At 38.0% G+C, this 19780-nt stretch overlaps 1 protein-coding gene across 1 annotated transcript in view; it reads left to right on the plus strand.

The window, feature by feature from the left end:
• The window catches only part of tpcn2 (two pore segment channel 2), a 43206-nt gene that overhangs the window by 9943 nt on the left and 13483 nt on the right, over positions 1 to 19780 (plus strand). Inside the window, 18 exon segments of the mRNA XM_028441162.1 lie at positions 4157 to 4233; positions 4964 to 5052; positions 5055 to 5139; positions 6808 to 6883; positions 6885 to 6926; positions 7811 to 7917; positions 8075 to 8147; positions 11697 to 11796; positions 12229 to 12294; positions 12509 to 12573; positions 13956 to 14047; positions 14431 to 14512; positions 14602 to 14691; positions 14788 to 14907; positions 14980 to 15039; positions 16822 to 16855; positions 16858 to 16884; positions 16887 to 16950. Of these exon segments, the coding sequence (XP_028296963.1) occupies positions 4157 to 4233; positions 4964 to 5052; positions 5055 to 5139; positions 6808 to 6883; positions 6885 to 6926; positions 7811 to 7917; positions 8075 to 8147; positions 11697 to 11796; positions 12229 to 12294; positions 12509 to 12573; positions 13956 to 14047; positions 14431 to 14512; positions 14602 to 14691; positions 14788 to 14907; positions 14980 to 15039; positions 16822 to 16855; positions 16858 to 16884; positions 16887 to 16950 (1349 nt within the window).

A 19780-nucleotide genomic window follows, 5' to 3' on the forward strand; every position in this document is an offset into this window, starting at 1 on the left:
ATGCACCACGACCGCGCAAAAAGAACCAATCAGAGCCAGGATAGTGTTTGATGGACGGTCTGACAGCTGTTGCTCACAGGCCCCGCCCCTTTTCCGGGGCTCTAGTGCTGGTCTTTTTTACAGTGTATGGTCTGGAGGAGTAGAAGATGGAATTGGTGACTTTTCTGTTTGGAAGGTAATTACTGCTGTTTGATTTACATTATATTTGATTTGTAATTGTTACACTAGAACTCTGTGATGCATGTGTTGTTCATGTGTGCGCAGCAGCCTCCGTGTGGGCTGCTGTAAGTGACACTGTGTTGTTGCTGCTGCTGCTGAGGTGTGTGCGCATAGAGAGAGAGAGAAGCGCTGCAGTAATATGATTAACAGAACATGTTATATACTGTGATGTTGCTGTCAGACTAACGTTAGCTTGTTATTTCCTCTGAGGGAGGGACTTTGGAAAGTTTGGAGGCAGGGCAAGAGAGCAGCAGGGAGGGAGGGATCTGAAAGTCAGGACTGCACCTTTAAGGCCTGTGTTGGTCACCATCTGTAATCCTCCACATCCACCACTGGTTCAATAGATTAAACCCAACAACACAATATGCACAACAGTAGCGTCACATCACACTTTCAGCACACAGAAAATAGTTGAATACTTACTTTCCCACTCCCCACTGGCACACCCTAACTCCCCCACCCCCGTTCCCTTCCCCCCCCCTAGGTGTAACACTGCTCTCTCTTTTTATCCTCCCTTTACTAGTTGTCTTACCCTTCCTTAGGGAGGGATGATGATGGTCACAATGATACAATAAAATAAATGCATTTATTTGATAATAATAATGTATATTTATGGTAAAATGATTAGACTTCATGTTATGATGTCCTTTGACAGCATGTGCAATCCCGTAACATCATGGTATGGATTGCGCCCCCGAGTTCACGCAAACCTGCGCCCCCCAGTTTTGACCCAACAGATCAGGGATTAATGAATTTAACTTCTTTATTTGATCTAATAACATTAATAAAAAGCTCTTAATAAAGAAGATGATCACCACTTTAACAAAGCAAATGCATCACACACGTGTTGATAATGTTTGTGTATTTTAAAGGCCAGTGGTTCTTTATTTAATGAAGTTTGTTTTAGTTGACATGTACACTCGTACTCATCCAGCTGCAGAACATTTTCCATGTTCAGTAGAATCAAGGAAGTATTTGTTGTTGTTACTATTGTTGGACGTTCAGAGCCATCGTCACATGTTGGGCTCAGAATGTCACTTTATCTTTGTTGTTGATTTAAAAGCAGCTTTAATCTGGAAATAATCCCTGATCTTTGTAGAATCATAGTTTAATGCTGTATGTCAGTGGTTCTCAAACGTTTTAGGCTGAAGTCCCTCTTATGTCAGATTACTGCTATTTAGCTCAGAACTCTGTGAAAAACATCTATAAATCATAATGATGAATAAATGAGTGATAACACATTTTAAACCATTTCACTTTGTAAATAAGTGAAAGAAACAGTATTTAGAGCTTCCTAAATACATTTATTTCTATAGTTTGTATTATTTATGGTGATTTCCCTCATGTTTTTGTGTTTTGTTGGTTCTATTTAAACTATTCTATCTCAGCCGTGTGTTTTTGGTGGTGTTTTGTACGTTCCTCTGTTGTTTTTGTGTATTTTTCTCTCTTAGTGTGTGTGTTTTTGGCTTTTTATTATTCAGTATATTTTTGTGTTTTTGTTGTCTTGTGAGTTGCTGATAACATTCAGTGTGATTATCACTTTTAACTAAAAATAACCACATATTTTTAAAACTCCTATATCGGTGTTTCCCAACCAAGGGTACGCGTACCCCTCGGGGTACGTGAGCACATTGCAGGGAGTACGTGGAAAAGACAATAAAAAATATTCTCAGTCATTTCACGTCCTTCAATAAAATGGTACGTGTGCATTATGACTTGTTTTTAAAGGTTAAATGCTTGTTTAAATAAGACATAGTCAAAGACGCTCCTTTTGATAAATGTCATAAAAGTTATATATAACACAGGCAGGTTAATTACTCATTATTTTTATTATGTAATATATATAAATATTCATACTATATTAGTATTGATAATACAGTATTAATAATACATACGTTTACTATAATATTATTTCTTATAGTTATCATTTTATTGCTTTGAAGGTAACATAATTTTATGTTTAATTTGAGTTAAATAAGAAGATAATACCTGAATATTATTAGATAGATAAAGATAAGATAAAATAAAATGACTTGTGTTAAATATTCAGTTGTTATGTTGTACTTTCGTAGAATCATGAACACGTATAAGTGAAGGGGGTACACAAGACAAGAAAGGTTGGAAAGACTTAGTTTACAAAATATGGACATATTCAAGATTTGAAATCATCAAATATAGTTTGTTCATGTTTCTCTGTAAAGTGCTTTAAATGGTCCTGTGTTTATCCATGCTGAGTCAGCAGATAGGCAGGGAAAACAGAATTATTTCATTTCTCTTTCTTTATTTAGTTTCTCCTTCTAATGTTCCACGGCTTCACCTGTCAATCAGCCACTTTATGACGGACCACTGTGACATTAGCCCCTCCCATGGCGGGAGGAGGTGTTGTGTAAAGGTTCCGGCTGTGTTTAACTCTGCACAGCCGCACAGTGTCTGTGGACGCAGGTAAACTCCGCCCACAGACACTCCATAGACTCGTATAGAAGAGGCGTTACTGTGAATGCACAACTTTTAACGAGAGTAAAGATTAATACGCCCTGAGGAGGAAACACGTCACCAATCAGACACACATGAACCAAACAACTTCACAAAAATAAAAATAAGGTCGTCTAATAATAAAATTAAAAAATACCGATTAAAATCATATTTAAAATACATATATCTATACATTACTATTCTTTTTCGAATTAAAACAACTGTATTTTATACCATTTCTTTCTCAAATATAAATCTAGGTAAAATAAAATGTATGTAAAGTATAGAAATATCTGAACTGGCACATTATTGCTCTGTATTTGTAACAAACGTGATCAAAAACACATTGTAGAGGAAAATTATTTCTGCGTTCACCAGAAAAATAAACAAGGTTGGAAACCATTGGTTTAATGTTTATTGGAAAACTTATACATAAGCATTCAACACTTTATCATTCATTTGCATCTTGTTCAGTTTACCCCTCATCCTTGTCTTTATGTGTGTCTGTGTATTATTATTATTATTATTATTATTATTATTATTACCAGTGTTGTTTTCATTTCTATTATTATTTTCACTCAATTTTCTTTCTTTAAATGCTGCTCTTGGCCTTTCTAATTGATCCACGGGGATGATAAAGTATTTTAAGACTCTATAGAACTCACTCACATGTGCTGTCCCTAACAAGAGAAAAAATAACCAAAATGAGCACAGAATGTTGTTGCTAAGCAACTATTGTTAATCATAAAGTCCCTGTGTGGTATTTTGCATAAAGTATGTTGACTAATTGAGGATCAATAATCTGGACTTTTATGGCTTATTGTCATTAGGGATGGTGATTTGGACCAAAACTCAGATATCAACAGTTTTCCTCAAAATGACGATATGTTATTAATCTCGATATTTTTATTTCAATAAAGTCTGACCACAAAGACAATTTGGGTTAAATTTGCTGATAAAAAATGCCACACAGACACATTTATTAATCAACAGCTGATCAATAGAGATCTTTTTCTCCTCTAATGGACAGCACGTGTGAGTGAGTTCTGGGTCTGGATTAGAACACACTCAGTGATCATCTAACTGAGCTTTACATGTTCTGAGAAGTAATGAAAACAGCGACTCCTAAAACGAGTATTTGAATAAAAACCTAGATATGAAATATAGAGCTGAGAAATATGGGAACATTGTAAAAGACACTGTTTGACTGTAATATTTGATACTTGTATGACGTGATTGTACAAGTTTAAATATAGATATATATCGATATTGTCATTTTCTATATTGCCAAAATAGAAAAATGTGACATATCTTGAATCTCTATATATTGCCCAGGTCTATCCATTTTATTTTGAGTTTTTGGTGTAAACAGCTCAGCTCTAATGTAAATCTAATATGTTCATGTGGTTGATAAAGTGTGTGTATCATGTACACTGATGATCACCTCATAACTGTGTTCCTCCAGTACCGATCCATTAACCACAGAGTAGATGATAAATCACTGCAGCTGTATCGATGGTACTACTCTAGGGTCGGCCAGTGGTGAGTTCACATACTGTACCTACTGTTTGATGTTTATTATCCAGCATTTTTAGACTGATTTCAATGTAACACAAAACAATATTAACGTGGGCTGAAAAAGCAGTGAACACGTAGTAACTGATTCTGTTCAAATACGTAATAAACACCTTAAAGTTTTACTAGAATAACTAACACACTGTCCTGGAGATTCAGAATGTTTGTAAAATATAGAAAACATACTGTTAATGAGCTTCATTACATGTTGTATCCAGAGGTGTACAGTAAATATCTCATGTAGAAACAAAGGCATCTTTAATAAATAAATTCATAATACATTATCAGACTCTGAGTATAGAACTGTAAAACATGGTAAATGTTCCATGTGATTAACAACATATGGATTATGATCAATGACCATGAAATGGAAAAAAAATCACAAAAATAATTACTTACTCAGTAATGGTTGAGTATAGAAATGTAATGTATTACTTTATTTAAAACATACTTAAGTACAATTAAAATTACTGATTTAGAAAAATACTCAAAAAAGTAAAGGTGACTTTATTACAGTAACGTGAGTACTGTAATTATATGTGTGTGTGTGTGTGTGTGTGTGTGTGTGGTGTGTGTGTGTGGTGTGTGTGTGTGTGTGTGTGTGTGTGTGTGTGTGTGTGTGTGTGTGTGTGTGTGTGTGTGTGTGTGTGTGTGTGTGTGTGTGTGTGTGTGTGTGTGTGTGTGTGTGTGTGTGAAGGGGGATGGGCCTCACCATAGCGGTGGTCCTCCTGCTGGCCTTCGTGGAGCGTCCGTCCTCCTTCTCCATCTCATCAGACCCCCACCTCCGCTCTCCACGTGGGAACCCCCCTGTGGCCTCACCGAGGGCGTTGAGATCGTCTGCCTCCTCATCTTCTGTCTAGACTTTGCTGTTAAGGTGAGTTCAGGATATTTTCATTTAGATTCCAAACATGTGGTTTATCATCACACTGATCTTAAATCACTCATACTTCACCAGGATTTCCTCAAACTTTTTCACGTGTGTGTGTGTGAGCTTTGCTAGTCTATCAGTGTGAGTGCGGCTGCACAGCCCCCCCCCCCTTTTTTCCGGTCTAACTCACGTTGATTCCACTGTGATATGAAAATAAACGTTTTAAAACATAATCACCAAATAGGAACAGTAAAACAAGTGTTTCCTCAAAAGAAAAATCCAGGAAGTGAAAACCTGTGAAAAGCCTTAAACTATCTTCCTTTCTATCTCGTGTCTGCTTAGCTGTGTGTGCACGTCTGGTGCACGTCTGGTGCACGTCTGGTGCACGTAGCTACTCAAGCTCTTCAGTGATTGGCTCTCGGCACACAGTGGCTCTGCTTTGATGGCGGTACACAATTATTCATTAACTGTAGCATTACAGTACACACAAATGTGACATCACACAGCTTTGAACCAGAGCTGTAGCTACTGTATGTAGCAAATATTAGCTTAGTCTGTACCTGAATACCATAGATATATGAGACATAGATACACACACAGATTCCTGGCTTTTGAGATTGATAATGATAATAATCGTAATCGTATATGATATATAGATGTATAGATAGATGGATAGATAGATGGATGTATAGAAGGATGTATAGCTATGGATGGATGGATGGATAGATAGATAGTCGTTGTATAGTGTAGATAGATGGATGTATATAGATGGATGGATAGATACATGGATGGCTGTATAGCTAGCTGTCTAGCTCGCTAGACGATGCATGTCCGCTGGATGGCTAGCTCCTGGATGTCTCGCTGTCGCTACGCTCGCTGTCAGCTCGCATCGCTGTCTCGCTCGCTCGCTCGCTGTCTTGCTCGCTTTGTCTAGCGCTCGCTCGCTCGCTCGCTGCTCGCTCGCTCGCTGTCTGCTGGCTGGCTGGCTGGCTGGCTCGCTCGCTGGCTGGCTGTCTCGCTCGCTCGCTGTCTCGCTCAGCTCGCCTGGGTTCTTTTGCCCTTCCCCCGCTGCTTTCCTCTTTTTCTTTTTGTTGTTCGTGTGTGGGGACCATGAAATGTGATGACTCATATTCTAAACTCATAGATTTGTTACTGTACATGATGGTTATACAGAGATGTGCCGGAATTAAATTGGCTTTTTGTCACTGAGCTGTGATCCAATCATCTGTCAGTTCTCTGCTGACAGGTGGGGCGTTTTCCCATCATGCACGGGGCCCATGTAGCCCCTGCAGCAGCTGACCCAGACGGCTGGTTTCGTCAGACAGAAATCTACCCAACGCATGCAACCGTTCTCTGTTAAAAATCTGCGTCTGTCTAACTAATCTAGAACGAGCCTATTCTCATACACAAACAGATGGTTTACCAAAAATGAAATCCCCGATCTGATTAGTTCCATTAGTTTCCAGGTAGAGTTAGTCTTTCTACCCTGAGGGATGAAGATATCTTCTCATCATATAAATACCATGGATCATTTCTTCCTCTCATACCATTTTTTTACATTTTCTCTTAAAAAAAACATTAGTTTCCGTCCTTTTGATTGGTCCATGTCTTATTTCTATTACACAGTGTAAAGTAATCATACACATCTACTTTCTATTGTTGTTTTGTTTTCCGAGCTATCTGATTGGCTGGGAGGAGTTAAGGAAGAGTAAATGGCTGATTGGCTACACTGTGGTCATCTCAGTGTCCCGTCATTGACTGGATGTTATCAGTCAGCATGGTGTGTGACGAGGTGAGCACCCCCTCACCGTCCAATCAGCATCACTCTGAGGTCTAAGTGATAAGGTTGCACACATCATATGTAAATAATAGTTAGTTTTCAGAGGAACCAGTGGGATTGTGTTGGATTCTAATTTGTTTTTATTTGATTATTGATTTACTGTATTCTAATCATCCAGGTCAAGAGCTCCTGGTGTCTGTGTTTATCTGATTGACCTGCTGTGATGTGATGCATTATGTTAATCTGATTTGTGATGTGATGCGTTTGATTGTTTCTGGTGATTTCATTTTTTTTTGTATTTTCACAATTTCTGTTGATCATTTTAAAACAGAAGTAATAATTTACTCAGTTGCCGTTGAGTGTAAAAAGGACGAATTACTTAACGTCTTAAAAACGTTCTTAAAAGCTGCAGTTTGTAGAATCGTGAGACGCTCCCCCTCCCCTCCTGAATGAACCTAACTGGTCTCTCGTGAACGCTTGTGTGTACGCTCACAACTGCGCAACTATTGCAACTGGTTTTATCCATAGAGACTATAACACAATGTAGGGACTTTATTTTGTGTTTTTTTGGAGAGTTTTTTCTGTTGTTTTGAGACATGAAAGCACATGTTACTCACTGCTGTGAGCACAGTAAGAGGATCCAGGAGCATCATGTTAATTTACAGCCAAGAGAAGGAGCAGAGGTCACTGTCCACTCAGAACACTTTGGATTATACATGCTCAAGATGATTATGAATTATGACCAAATAACACCAAAAAAATTACATACTGCAGCTTTAAGTACAAGTAAAATTACTGAGTTAGAAATACAGTCAAAATAAACTCAATTAATCTGTTTTCAACCTCTGCTTTTTAATGTGTAATATTCAACTCTTTCCTCTTCGTTTCTTCTGTAGAAGCTGCGAGTGCGCAGACTTCTACGTCCGTACTTCCTCCTCCAGAACTCGTCCCTCATGAAGAAGACGCTGAAATGCATCAAGAGAACGTTGCCAGAGATCGCCAGGTGTTTACTTCACATCTGTATTCTGTTCTACTGCTGTTCATTTTATCATTATCACCCAGATAAACAGAGAGCAGCCCTTTTTTAAGCCCCTCCCACCATGATAAAGCTCACTGTGTGTCTGATGATGTAACAAACACTTCTCCTTCTCGTTCTATAGTGTCATCCTGCTGCTGGCCCTCCACCTCTGTCTCTTCACTATGATTGGGATGCTACTGTTTGCTAAAACTGAGGTGAGTTCTGCTAAAGTTAAAAGTTCTGTCATTCCTTTACATCACTCATATACATATACATAGTTTATTAAGTGTCATAATCTGGATTCTCCTTGGATTATTGCTTGATATGATTAAATCTAGTGAGCAAACAGCCATCAAACTATTTTAGACACACATTTCTCACACATTTATGCTGAATTCTGTGTAAGAAACTAGTTTAGAGTTTCAAAACTCCAGGCCCTGGGGCCAAATCTGGCCCTTCTGAACATCCAATGTGGCCCGCAAGAGAAAGTGACAAAAATTATAGAGAAAACACGAATCATTGTGTAAATGACCAAATAATTCTGGTGTAAAATGTTGTTGAAAGAATTCAAAATTTTTCAAATTTTCTCTCTTCCAAATTATTCACAAATCTCCCCAATTTAAATAAAAATTTGGTCAAAAAATAAATAAATCAAAGGAGATTAAATATCTGTCACGTATTACTTAGATATGTTGATTCCCTCCTTTACTTTGTATCTAATTTATAACTGAAAGTTCAAATTTAGGCACATTAATGTTGGTTTTCCAACCTAAGACCTGTGGTCCTCTTGTGAGCCAACTGGTCCATTTTTGGCCCCTGAACTAAAATAAGTTGAACAGCCCTGGTTTACAGAGACAGGAAAGGCTTTAGAAGTATTCTCTGCTGAGATGAAAGTATTTTAGTTACTGTACTACTCTATGTCTACGCTGCCTGAACACAAAGTCCATAAAATAAGGGTGTAAGAAAAAATCATTTTGGTGATATATCGCAATATTTCACCGCACGATTATCGTAATGATCCAAAAATTACATTTTTTAATCATGTTTTTTAACATTAAAAAAAATAATAATTATGTCACTAACATTAGCATAGCTGGTAAACTCTTGGTCACTAGGTGTCAGTGAATGCACCATCAGACCTTGTTAAACCACCTCACTTTATTAAACATACTGGACACTATTATAGATGTGTGTTTACTTTTTACTAAAGAATTTAAGAACTTAATAGAATCAGAATCTGTTGTAGAAGCAAAAGGTTTTTGAAAAATGTAATTTGACAGTTTGATAAACATTCTACTTGATTTTGAATGACAGTTAGTTTTAATTTACTTGTTCTCATAAGGTTAAAATAAATGAAATAAATTGTATTTTATACCATTTTCTACTTGTAAAGGTAAATTATTCATATATCGCGATGTATATTGTATTGTATAGTATCGGGATATATCGTATCGTCAGATTGGTGGCAGTGCACATGGCTACCGTGGCTACAGTGGAACAACGTGTTTAAAAGGAAAGCAGCTCATTCCAGTGAAACCAGTGGGAGCATCAGCAGACTGACTCCATGCTTTCAACAAAGTCTATTCATTCATTCATATCAGTGGTTTTCACAGGAAGTCAGTTAAATATGTTTAGATTCATGTTTTTGGGTTACAAGCGGCTCTAACTCTGATACATTAAACATTAGACTTTATACTAACTTTATACTAAGCAGCTGCTACGGACCTGCGTCAGAAAAATAAAGACGTCATACTGCGTTTAATGGAGGGGAACGTTAGTGAAACTACTTAAAGTCCTTCATATGTGGAACAGGATTATCAAACAGCCCAGCTTTGTGTAAATTACCAACCAGTCCCTCCAAATACACTAATTCAATGAAACGCCACAATATTGTCAAGAGCTTGATATTTTCCCAACATTTTTAATGACAAATTGTTGAAAGAACTCTAAATTTTTTCAAAATTCCTTTAAATTTCATAGAAATTGGTCCCAAAATGAAGAAACTTTGAAATCAGTCCAAGCAGGACTTTCACTTCTGCTTGCCTCACATATTGGTCCTCATTTATCAACCATGTGTGTAAATGTGTGTAAACTTGTGTGTAAATATGTGTGTGAATGTGTGTAAATGTGTCAACATATGTGTAAATTAGTGTCAATTTGTGTAAATGTGTGTCAACGTGTGTAAATGTGTGTAAATGTGTCAACATGTGTGTATATGTGTAAATATGGGTGAACGTGTGTACATTTGTGTAAATGTGTCAACTTGTGTAAATGTGTCAATATGTGTAAACGTGTGTGTAAATGTGTGTAAATGTGTGTCAACATGTGTGTAAATGTGTAAATATGTGTAAACGTGAGTAAATGTGAGGTCACACTGTGTCGTAGCACAGGACCAACATGTGATTTATCAATCATTGGTATCTGACCAATCACAGCGCACCAATCATCATTAACATGTTACGCCCACAAATATTCCAGGTTCAGAGGCCCCGCCCACTGAGGTCAAACAAACACTGGCAAATAAATGAATGTTTCCTAGATGATCATCATCATCCTCACAGCTGAGATGAAGAAAAACAAAGATGTTCTTTTCTGTGTGAAAACATGAATTTAAGGAGCTGGTTTTAAACGCTCTGTGGAACAGAATAACGTTTCTGTATTAGAACAAACTCAGGCTGAGGGTTGAATTCAATTCTCAATAACTAACGCTTGATAAATGCAGGTCATACTGTGTATATTATTTATAGATACAGTTGCTCTTTCTCACCTTAAATCTGCATCCCTCCATAGATCAAACTGCTCAGTATTTGTCCCCTGAACTAAAAAGGTTCCACAGTCCTGAGCTTCATCATCACTGGGTTGGATCAACAGCAATGAGCTGTAGGTATTTTTTCCTACTGCTCATTATGCAGCTCAGAGGTCATTTCAGTAATATTATCTTAGAACCCATGGAGCCAGTGTGGGAATGAAGATGTTTCTGGTCTAAGCTCCATGTTGGGGAGGGGAAAGTTCTGGAAGTGTGAGGTCCTGAGCACAGTTTGACACTGCAGCAGAAATTAAACTATTTATTTTATTTTTTCAAGAATATTCTTGTGTTTTCTGGTTGGAATGATAAAATTTAAAGTGCCTTGTTCTGACATTAAGCTGCAGTATGTACGTTGGCTGTTTAACTGAAGTGCATCAAGCGTTTTAACAGCTTCGGCTTCCACAGAAGGTAAAGAGCAGTGGTTTTACTGGGGTCTTCTATAGTTGATGGTGAAAAGAAAGGAAATCTGGTTGGTTTTATATTTACTTCAGACGCACATATGAAGCGAATATGGGGAAAATGCTTTTCGATCCTGCGGAAGCTGTCGCGTGGAGCACGCATCACAAAAAATGGTGACGCGTCCGGTGTGAACGCAGCATCAGAGAAGTTAAAAGGTGTTATTTTACAGTCTGGATGTGGAGTGATGGTGTTCAGTCGCTCAGAGCAGCAGAGATCAGTGCAGCCCCTTTGTGTGAGCTTGTGACGTGGACGAGCTCACACAGAGGGACAGTAACTACAGTAATACGTGCATTCATGTCAGAGTCTGTAAAACACCTGAAAAATCTCCAATAGCACAAGATAAAGTCCATACATGTGTCACTATGTCTATATTGAGAAAAAAATCACTAAGAGCATTCACAAAGACACCGGTACTGGAGGCTAAGTTTCAGTTTCAAAATGGAGCGAAGGGAGAATTCTACATACTGCAGCTTTAATGTCTCTCTGTGTATGTGTCTAGGATCCAAAGAAGAATGGAGAATGGGAGTTTTATTTCAGAAACCTTACTACTGCTCTCTCATCGCTGCTGGTTCTTCTGACTACAGCCAACAATCCTGATGGTACCGACTTTACTCACACTTTAGACCTCATTTATCAGCCTTGTGTGTAAACGTGTGTAAACGTGTGTAAACATGAGGTCGCACATGTGTCATACAACAGGATCAGCATGTAATTAATAAAAAAATATATATATTTCTGACAAATCACAGCATATCAATGATCAGGTGATGATAAATGTGGCTGAATTTATTTGTCATTAACATGTTACGCCCTCAAATATTACATAATCCCCTCAGATTATCTACACACACGATCAGACCTGATGTTAGATGTGATCGTAATGTATGATCACGTCACTATTGATGAATTCTGAAGTTTGATCAAACGCTCAGATCTAAACGTACCAACGGTTGATGAACGAGGGCCACTTTGTGGTGCTGAGCCTCATGTTTGAAACCACTGATGTTTAAAGGTCTTTTCTTCTGCTGCAGTGATGATTCCTGCCTACACCATCAACAGAGGATATTCCATCTTCTTTGTTGCCTTCAGCGTCATCGGTGAGAAAACATTTACTGTGACTAAGGTGGAAATGCTTTTTTTAAACTTTAAAATAACAATACTAATGCGTTTAAATCACACAAATGAATATTTTATTATATGTATTATAAATCTGTCCTGTTTTTCTCCTGAATACTGACTATTATATCATAATATATCATATCATACGTAGTAAGGTTAAAGTGCTGAGTGTGTTTTATTTGCTTTTTGCAGGAACGTTTTGTCTGATGAATTTACTGACAGCCATCATCTATAACCAGTTCAGAGGTTATTTACTGGTGAGTCACTTCTAAAGAACTTTTAATTTTTTATTTGGTATTTATTTTCATTCTGCAGAATGAAGTTTTGGATATCTGTTTAAAATATCACCTTTAAAAAAAGAGGAAGATTATTGAAGCACGTGCCATAAAGACGATGGTATTTATTTATCTTTATTTGTATTTAACCTTTATTTTAAATCTAATTTAAAGGAAAACCTGTCTAACAGTAACACAGCAAAAAAACAAACACAACAGTACAACAACCTTCGAATTTTAAAATACTAACAATAGATAAATTAAAAATAGACCAAATTAAGAAAAGTACACATTAAAATCTGCCTCAAGTCTTGGTTTAGATTAGTTTATACTTCATTTTATTAACATTAAATTAACATGTTACAGGAGCCAAAGACACTGTCACGGCAAATTTGCGGTTGACCTCATTTGGAGACATGATTTATTGCTCTGGTTGAATGATGGAGTCCAGGCGACGCATTGATGATTTTATAAAAAAGGTTTATTATAAAACTAAATAAAAAAGGAGTAAAAAAGAAGCTTCCATCCTGAAAGAATGAAAGACAAAAGGCTCGTGGCAGAGCAAAAAGGCAAGACCCACTCTAACTAACAGTTTCACAGCTTAAGCTTTTATACAGTTAACAGAAGAAGTTCCACCCTGAGGTGAGGAGAAGGAGGGAGTCAGATGCCCAACAGTGGAAACATTTGAGGATGATGAAGACGTGTATATTATGAGGAAGATTGGGCGCCACTCTTATCTATCCTTGATAGTCTGTGTTCGTGTATATCTGCATGTGAGTTTGAGTTTTGGCCTTCAGCAGAGACTGTGTTGTACTGAGTACAATACGATCTGTACTGTTTAATCTAACATGATTCAGCTGTTCAAAGTAATGGAGTCATCATGTATTAAAACATGACAAATTGTACACACGAACATACAATTGACGATATGATGATGAATATAAAAATTGCCATAACAACACAAAGAGCAAACAATAAACAATTAATAAATACATTATTATAACAGTACAGAAAATATATAAATAAGTAATAAGTGGGATTTTACCATGAGTAATGTGTAATTTGCACATAGTAAGATTTAAGAGTTATATTAAATGAGCTCAGTCCATTTACTGTCTGCAGCATTAATTCCTAAAGTGAGCAGTGGAGAGGACAAAGAGTTCTTTATTTAATTTAGTGTCAGATTACTTCTCTCACAAATAAAGAGTGTGTTTAGGCTTCATTTCTTCCTTTTTCATCAGGTTATCTGATTAAAGACCCCACATTTAAGATACACAAATGTAATCCTACTTTTCCTAAAGGATGATTTATTTATTGATTTGATGAAGGTTTAGATTATTGATGACGCTGTTTGTGTCCTAAAGATGTCTGTCCAAACGTCCATCATCAGGAGGAGACTAGGAATACGAGCAGCTTTCCAAGTCCTTGGTGGTCAGAGACCAACACAAGCTACTGAGTGAGACACACACACACCCCCACACAGACACAGACACACGCACACACAACACAGACACACACACACACACATAAAACTAAAGGGTATATCTTTTTATACCGCTATCGTTCTAATGCTAACGTTGGTATCAATACTATTGATATTTTTAGATTGATCCACACACCTGTAGTGAACACCCATCTGTAAAAACATAAATTGGTGCCCCTGAGGGGTGTTAATGTAATGATGTCACAGTGTTACTGCTGAGGTGGATCAGTTAGATGGAGATCAACAGACTGAAGTGATGTCAGAGAGGCGGAGAGAGGGAAACGCTCCCCTTCTCATCGTTTATTACCACAGTAACATGTGTGTGAGCTCAGTCCCAGCTCTGTGCTCTGTTTTAGGGAACATGTGAAAGTGGGGTCTGTCCTGGAGGTGATGTCCAGAGTCCAGATGAAGAACTACTATAAAGCTGCTATCTGCATGGTCAGAAGAACAATCCATCATCATCATTAACATTCTGTGACCAACACTAACCACCAGCTTGGTTTTTATGTACGTGTCACACGTGTCAGGCAGCTCAGCGTTACGCAGACAATGGTTTTATGGACCGAGAACAGTTTGGAAAGATTTTTGATGAACTCGACAAAGATCGCATCAAAGTGGTAAAACATTGTGTCTGCACGTGCTACTGCTTAGCATCGCAGGTAGCAACGAGTTATTCACGTGTGTACACGCGCGTGTGCATGTGTATGTTGCAGCATCCTCCCATGCCTCAGTACAGATCTCCAGCTCTACAGAAGCTCCAGGTCGTTTTCACTCACTGCGTTTTCACCATCTTTGGTAACGCTGTGGCCTTGGCCAACGTCATCTGCATATGTGTACGTTACACACACACACACACACACACACACACTCACCGTGCACTAACACTACCTCTGTGTGTGTCCCAGACTGTGCTGGTGTTAAATTCAGAGAAATCCACTGTGGAGAGAGACAACTTTGCATTAGAGGTAAAAAAAAAAAAAACATCACTGTATGGCATGGTATATATAAAGTGTCCACACCCTCTTATAACTGGGGGCGGGGCTGTGTTCAGATTTAACCAGTCACATTCAAACTCATGTTAAATGGAGTCAGCACACACATGTCACCATTTAAAGTGTCTCTGATTAACCCTGAATAAAGTTCAGATGTTCTAGAAGCTTTTCCTCACATTTTTGTAGCCACATCTTCCAGAACAATCCATGGTCCTCAGAGAACTTCTAGCATCAGAGGATCTCATTGTTCACAGATATCAGTCAGTGAAGGCGATAAAACTATTTCCAATGAATTAAATATAACATAGAACACAGTGAAGACAGTCATTCAAGTGGAGAAAATATGACACAACAGTGACTTTACCAAGACAGGACGTTTGTCATAAATTGATGACAAGACTAAAAGAAAAGTGGTCATGGAGGCTGACAAGAGGTCGACAGCAACATTGAAGGAGCTGCAGGAGGTTCTGACAAGTACTGTCTGTGTAGAACATGTGACAACAATCTCCATCTTCTTCATAGTCTGGTCTATGGGGTAGGGTGGCAAGATGGATGCTTTATCTTACCAAGAAAACATCTAAGCCCAGCTTCATTTTAAAAAACATTTGAAATCTCCAAAACACATGTAGGAAAATGTGTTATGGTCTGATGGAACCAAGGTGGAACTTTTTGGCCATAATTCCACAAAGGTTTATTTGGTCCAAAAACAACACTGATCATCACCAAAAGAACAACATACCTACAGTGAAGCATGGTGGTGGCAGCATCATGCTTTGGGGTTGTTATTCTTCAGATGGAACTGGGACCTTAGTAGGGTGGAGGGAATTATGAACAGTTCTAAATACCAGACAGTGTTGGTACAAAACCTTCAGACTTCTGTTAGAAAGCTGAAGATGAAAGAAGAACTTTATCTTTTAACACCACAATGACCCTAAGCACAGCATCAACTAAACTATGGCTTCACCACAATCAGATGGAGGTCTGGAATGGACCAACCAGAGTCCAGACCTGAATCCTATTGAACATCTGTGTGGTGATCTGAAGAGGGCTGTACACAGATGTCCTCACTATCTGTCACATTTAGATCAGTTTAGTAAAGAAGAGTGGGTAAATATGACCTCATCAAGATGTTCCACACTGATAGACTCAAAAACACTGAGTGCTGGAATAAAAACCAAAGGTTCTGCAACAAAGTATTAGTTTAGGGTGTGTTTATGTAACCAGGTTATTTTAAGTTTTTATTTTTTATTTTAAAGGTTTCACTTTGTTTTTCAATATCATTGTTCAGGTTATAGGTCACATTAAAGGTGGAAAAAGTTGTGAAATTATTATCCTGGTGTTATTTTTTACATCACAAAAAACCTGACATTTGAACAGAGGTGTAGACTTTATTATATCTACTGTACATATTTATAATCCACTGGTGCACCATGGTGTGTTAGCTCCAGCTCTATCCCAGTGTGGTGGACACTAAAGTGTTGTTGTGCTGAGGGGAAACACTACACTAAATAAACTGTGTGAGGCTTTTTGCTGTGTTTTTAAGGGAAAGTTGAGATAAAAATCCTGTGTTTCAAGTAGATTAATTTAGTTTAAAGGAAGAACCTCCCTCCACTAAGTGCTCTCCAGATGTTCCTCTCAGATGTCGAGGTCAATACATTTTTCAGATGAATAGTGAGATGCAGAGAGCAGCTTATTTGATGTTAAAACTAATAAATAAATCAATAATGTCCCTCTTTCTCTGTCCTTTCCTATCAGATCATCAACCTGTGCTTCATTCTTTACTACCTGTTTGAATGTCCATGAAGATCTTCGCCCTCAGCCTCAAGGTTACGTTTCCTACAGGAGCAACATGTTTGATGGTATATACGCACCGTCCTTCTGTTGGTAAGACGGAATAACAACGATAACTGATGGAGGGAATTATTCCCAACACTTCCGCTAGAATCACATCACAAACAAATATTTATTTTAAATCTATTTTAGAACAAAATATGGGGTTTCATCCCTAAATAAGAAAAAAGAGAAGAAATGAGTGAATATTTTCCGCCAGTGTGTGTTTTATGAACTGTGACGGTGCTTGACAGTAGCATGTGCTCCTCTCCGCGAGACTTACAGATTAGCATAGTATCACCTACAGGATGCCTTACTCTCAATGGGGGAGTTCAAGGACTGTAAGGATCACTCAACCAACAGTTAGATGAATCCCAAGGTTTAAAAAAAAACTTAAATCAAAGATTGTGATGTATGTGTCATATTTTGGAGAAAAAACTGATTAGTCTAAATACAGATTATTATTCTTTTATTTAAATTGGTCAAGAAGTTTTTTAACTCAATATTGTTCTTCTTATAACCTTCTACAAACTTCTTGTAAAAGTGGATTTTTCATATCCCCTTTAATCCACTGACCTACGTGGTTTTATCTGATTTAGGATCTATCCTACATCCCTAGTTGCTTTCTAATATTATCTGCACTGGTCATTTCCTGATTGTGGTATCAGAGAACAATCGTTTCATAACTAATTGTTCTCACACGGCTTTAGAAGAAGAAAGAAATCAAACCAACACAGAAGGATCATGTTTTTTGAAAGAAAACGTGACAATGTCTGCATGTGAATTAGTCGACCATCAAGGACTGTTTTCATCCAGTGTAAACGAAAGAACCCAGAACGCGTCTATCTCACTCTATCGCCTCTATCTCACGTATCTCACTCTATCTCACTCTATCTCACACTATCTCACTCTATCTCACTCTATCTCACACTATCTCACTCTATCTCACTCTATCTCACACTATCTCACTCTATCTCACACTATCTCACTCTATCTCACTCTATGCCACTCTATCTCACTCTATCTCACACTAGCTCACTCTATCTCACTCTATCTCACACTATCCAACTCGACTCACCTATCTCACGATCTCACTCTATCTCACTCTATCTCACTCTATCTCACACTATCTCACTCTATCTCACTCTATCTCACACTCACTGCACACTATCTCACTCTCTACTCACGCTATCTCACTCTATCTCCACACTATCTCACACGATCTCACTTATCTCACACTATCTCACTCTATCTCACTTCTATCTCACACGAGCACACACTATCTCACTCTAATCTCACACTAACACACTCCTCAACCGAACACACTCTGTCTCACTCCATCCTCACACCTATCTCACTCTATCACACACTATCTCACTCTATCTCACACTACACACACTCTCTCACACTAAACACTCGTCTCACTCCACTCACACTCTATCTCACTCTATCTCACTCTATCTCACACAATCTCACTCTATCTCACTCTATCTCACACTATCTCACTCTATCTCACACTATCTCACTCTATCTCACTCTATCTCACTATCTCACACTATCTCACTCTATCTCACTCTATCTCACACTATCTCAACACGATATCACACTAATCTCACACTATCTCACCACTCTATCTCACTCTATCTCACTCTATCTCACACTATCTCACTCTATCTCACACTATCATCACTCGATCTCACTCCGATCTCACACTATCTCACTCTATCTCACGCTATCTCACACTATCTCACACTATCTCACACTATCTCACACTATCTCACTCTATCTCACACTATCTCACACTAACTCACTCTATCTCACACTATCTCACACTATCTCCACATATCTCACTCCGATCTCACACTATCTCACTCTATCTCACACTAACCACACGACTCTCTCACACTATCTCACTCCTATCTCACACTATCTACACTACTCACTCTACTCCAACTATCATCACTCTATCTCACACAATCTCACTCGAGCTCACTCTATCTCACTCTATCTCACACTATCTCACTCTATCTCACACAATCTCACTCTACTCACTATCTCACACTAACACACACTAACTCACTAACACAAATCAGCATCACTAACTCACACTAACTCACACTAACTAACTCACACTAACTCACATTATCCACACTAACACACCTAACTCACTGTAATCATGTGATATAAAAACCTGTCTGTAAAACTGTGAGGGCCAACAAATATTGTTGCGTTTCATTCACACAAGATTCATGTTTTCTCTCTGTCATTGTTACTTTTTACTTTCTCAAATTGGATCCTCCAAAGGGCCAGATTTAGACCGCTGGTGCCATGAGTTTGGACACGTGGTCATAGAGAAAAATGTTAACAACTGCCCTAATGCATGTGATGGATATGTTTGACATGGTATGCTAACTGTAGCGACAGGATGATAGCTAATAACAGCTAACAGCTGGTCTGTGTCTCACTGACATATTGTTTACTGTACCTTTAGCTACTGTTGTGTGCGTGTGTCCTCAGGGATGACCTGTCCTCTGTAGTATGCTGTCTTTGTGGGAGTTGGTGTTCGTTTGGTCAACTGTTGATTGTGTTTCGCTTGCTGCGTATGATCCCAATATTAGGTAAGCAACTCGAGAAGTGTATTTTTTTTTAACTTTAAATATATTTATTACCTTAAATCAATTAAAATGTTCTTTGCACAGAAATACTTCCAACTTCTGTAAAGACAAAGTAAAGGGAGTTTATTTCTTTAATATCCTGTATAACAGAGGATGTTAGCAACATCTGTGGTTTTAACAGTTTAGATACTAGTGAAGATGTTCACAGTGTGAGACAGACGAGCAGCTGAACATCAAGTATCCCTCAGTGATCAAAGGAAGAAAATCAC

The sequence above is a fragment of the Gouania willdenowi genome, chromosome 3 (genome assembly GCF_900634775.1).
Source record: "Gouania willdenowi chromosome 3, fGouWil2.1, whole genome shotgun sequence".
Taxonomy (NCBI): Eukaryota; Metazoa; Chordata; class Actinopteri; order Blenniiformes; family Gobiesocidae; genus Gouania; species Gouania willdenowi.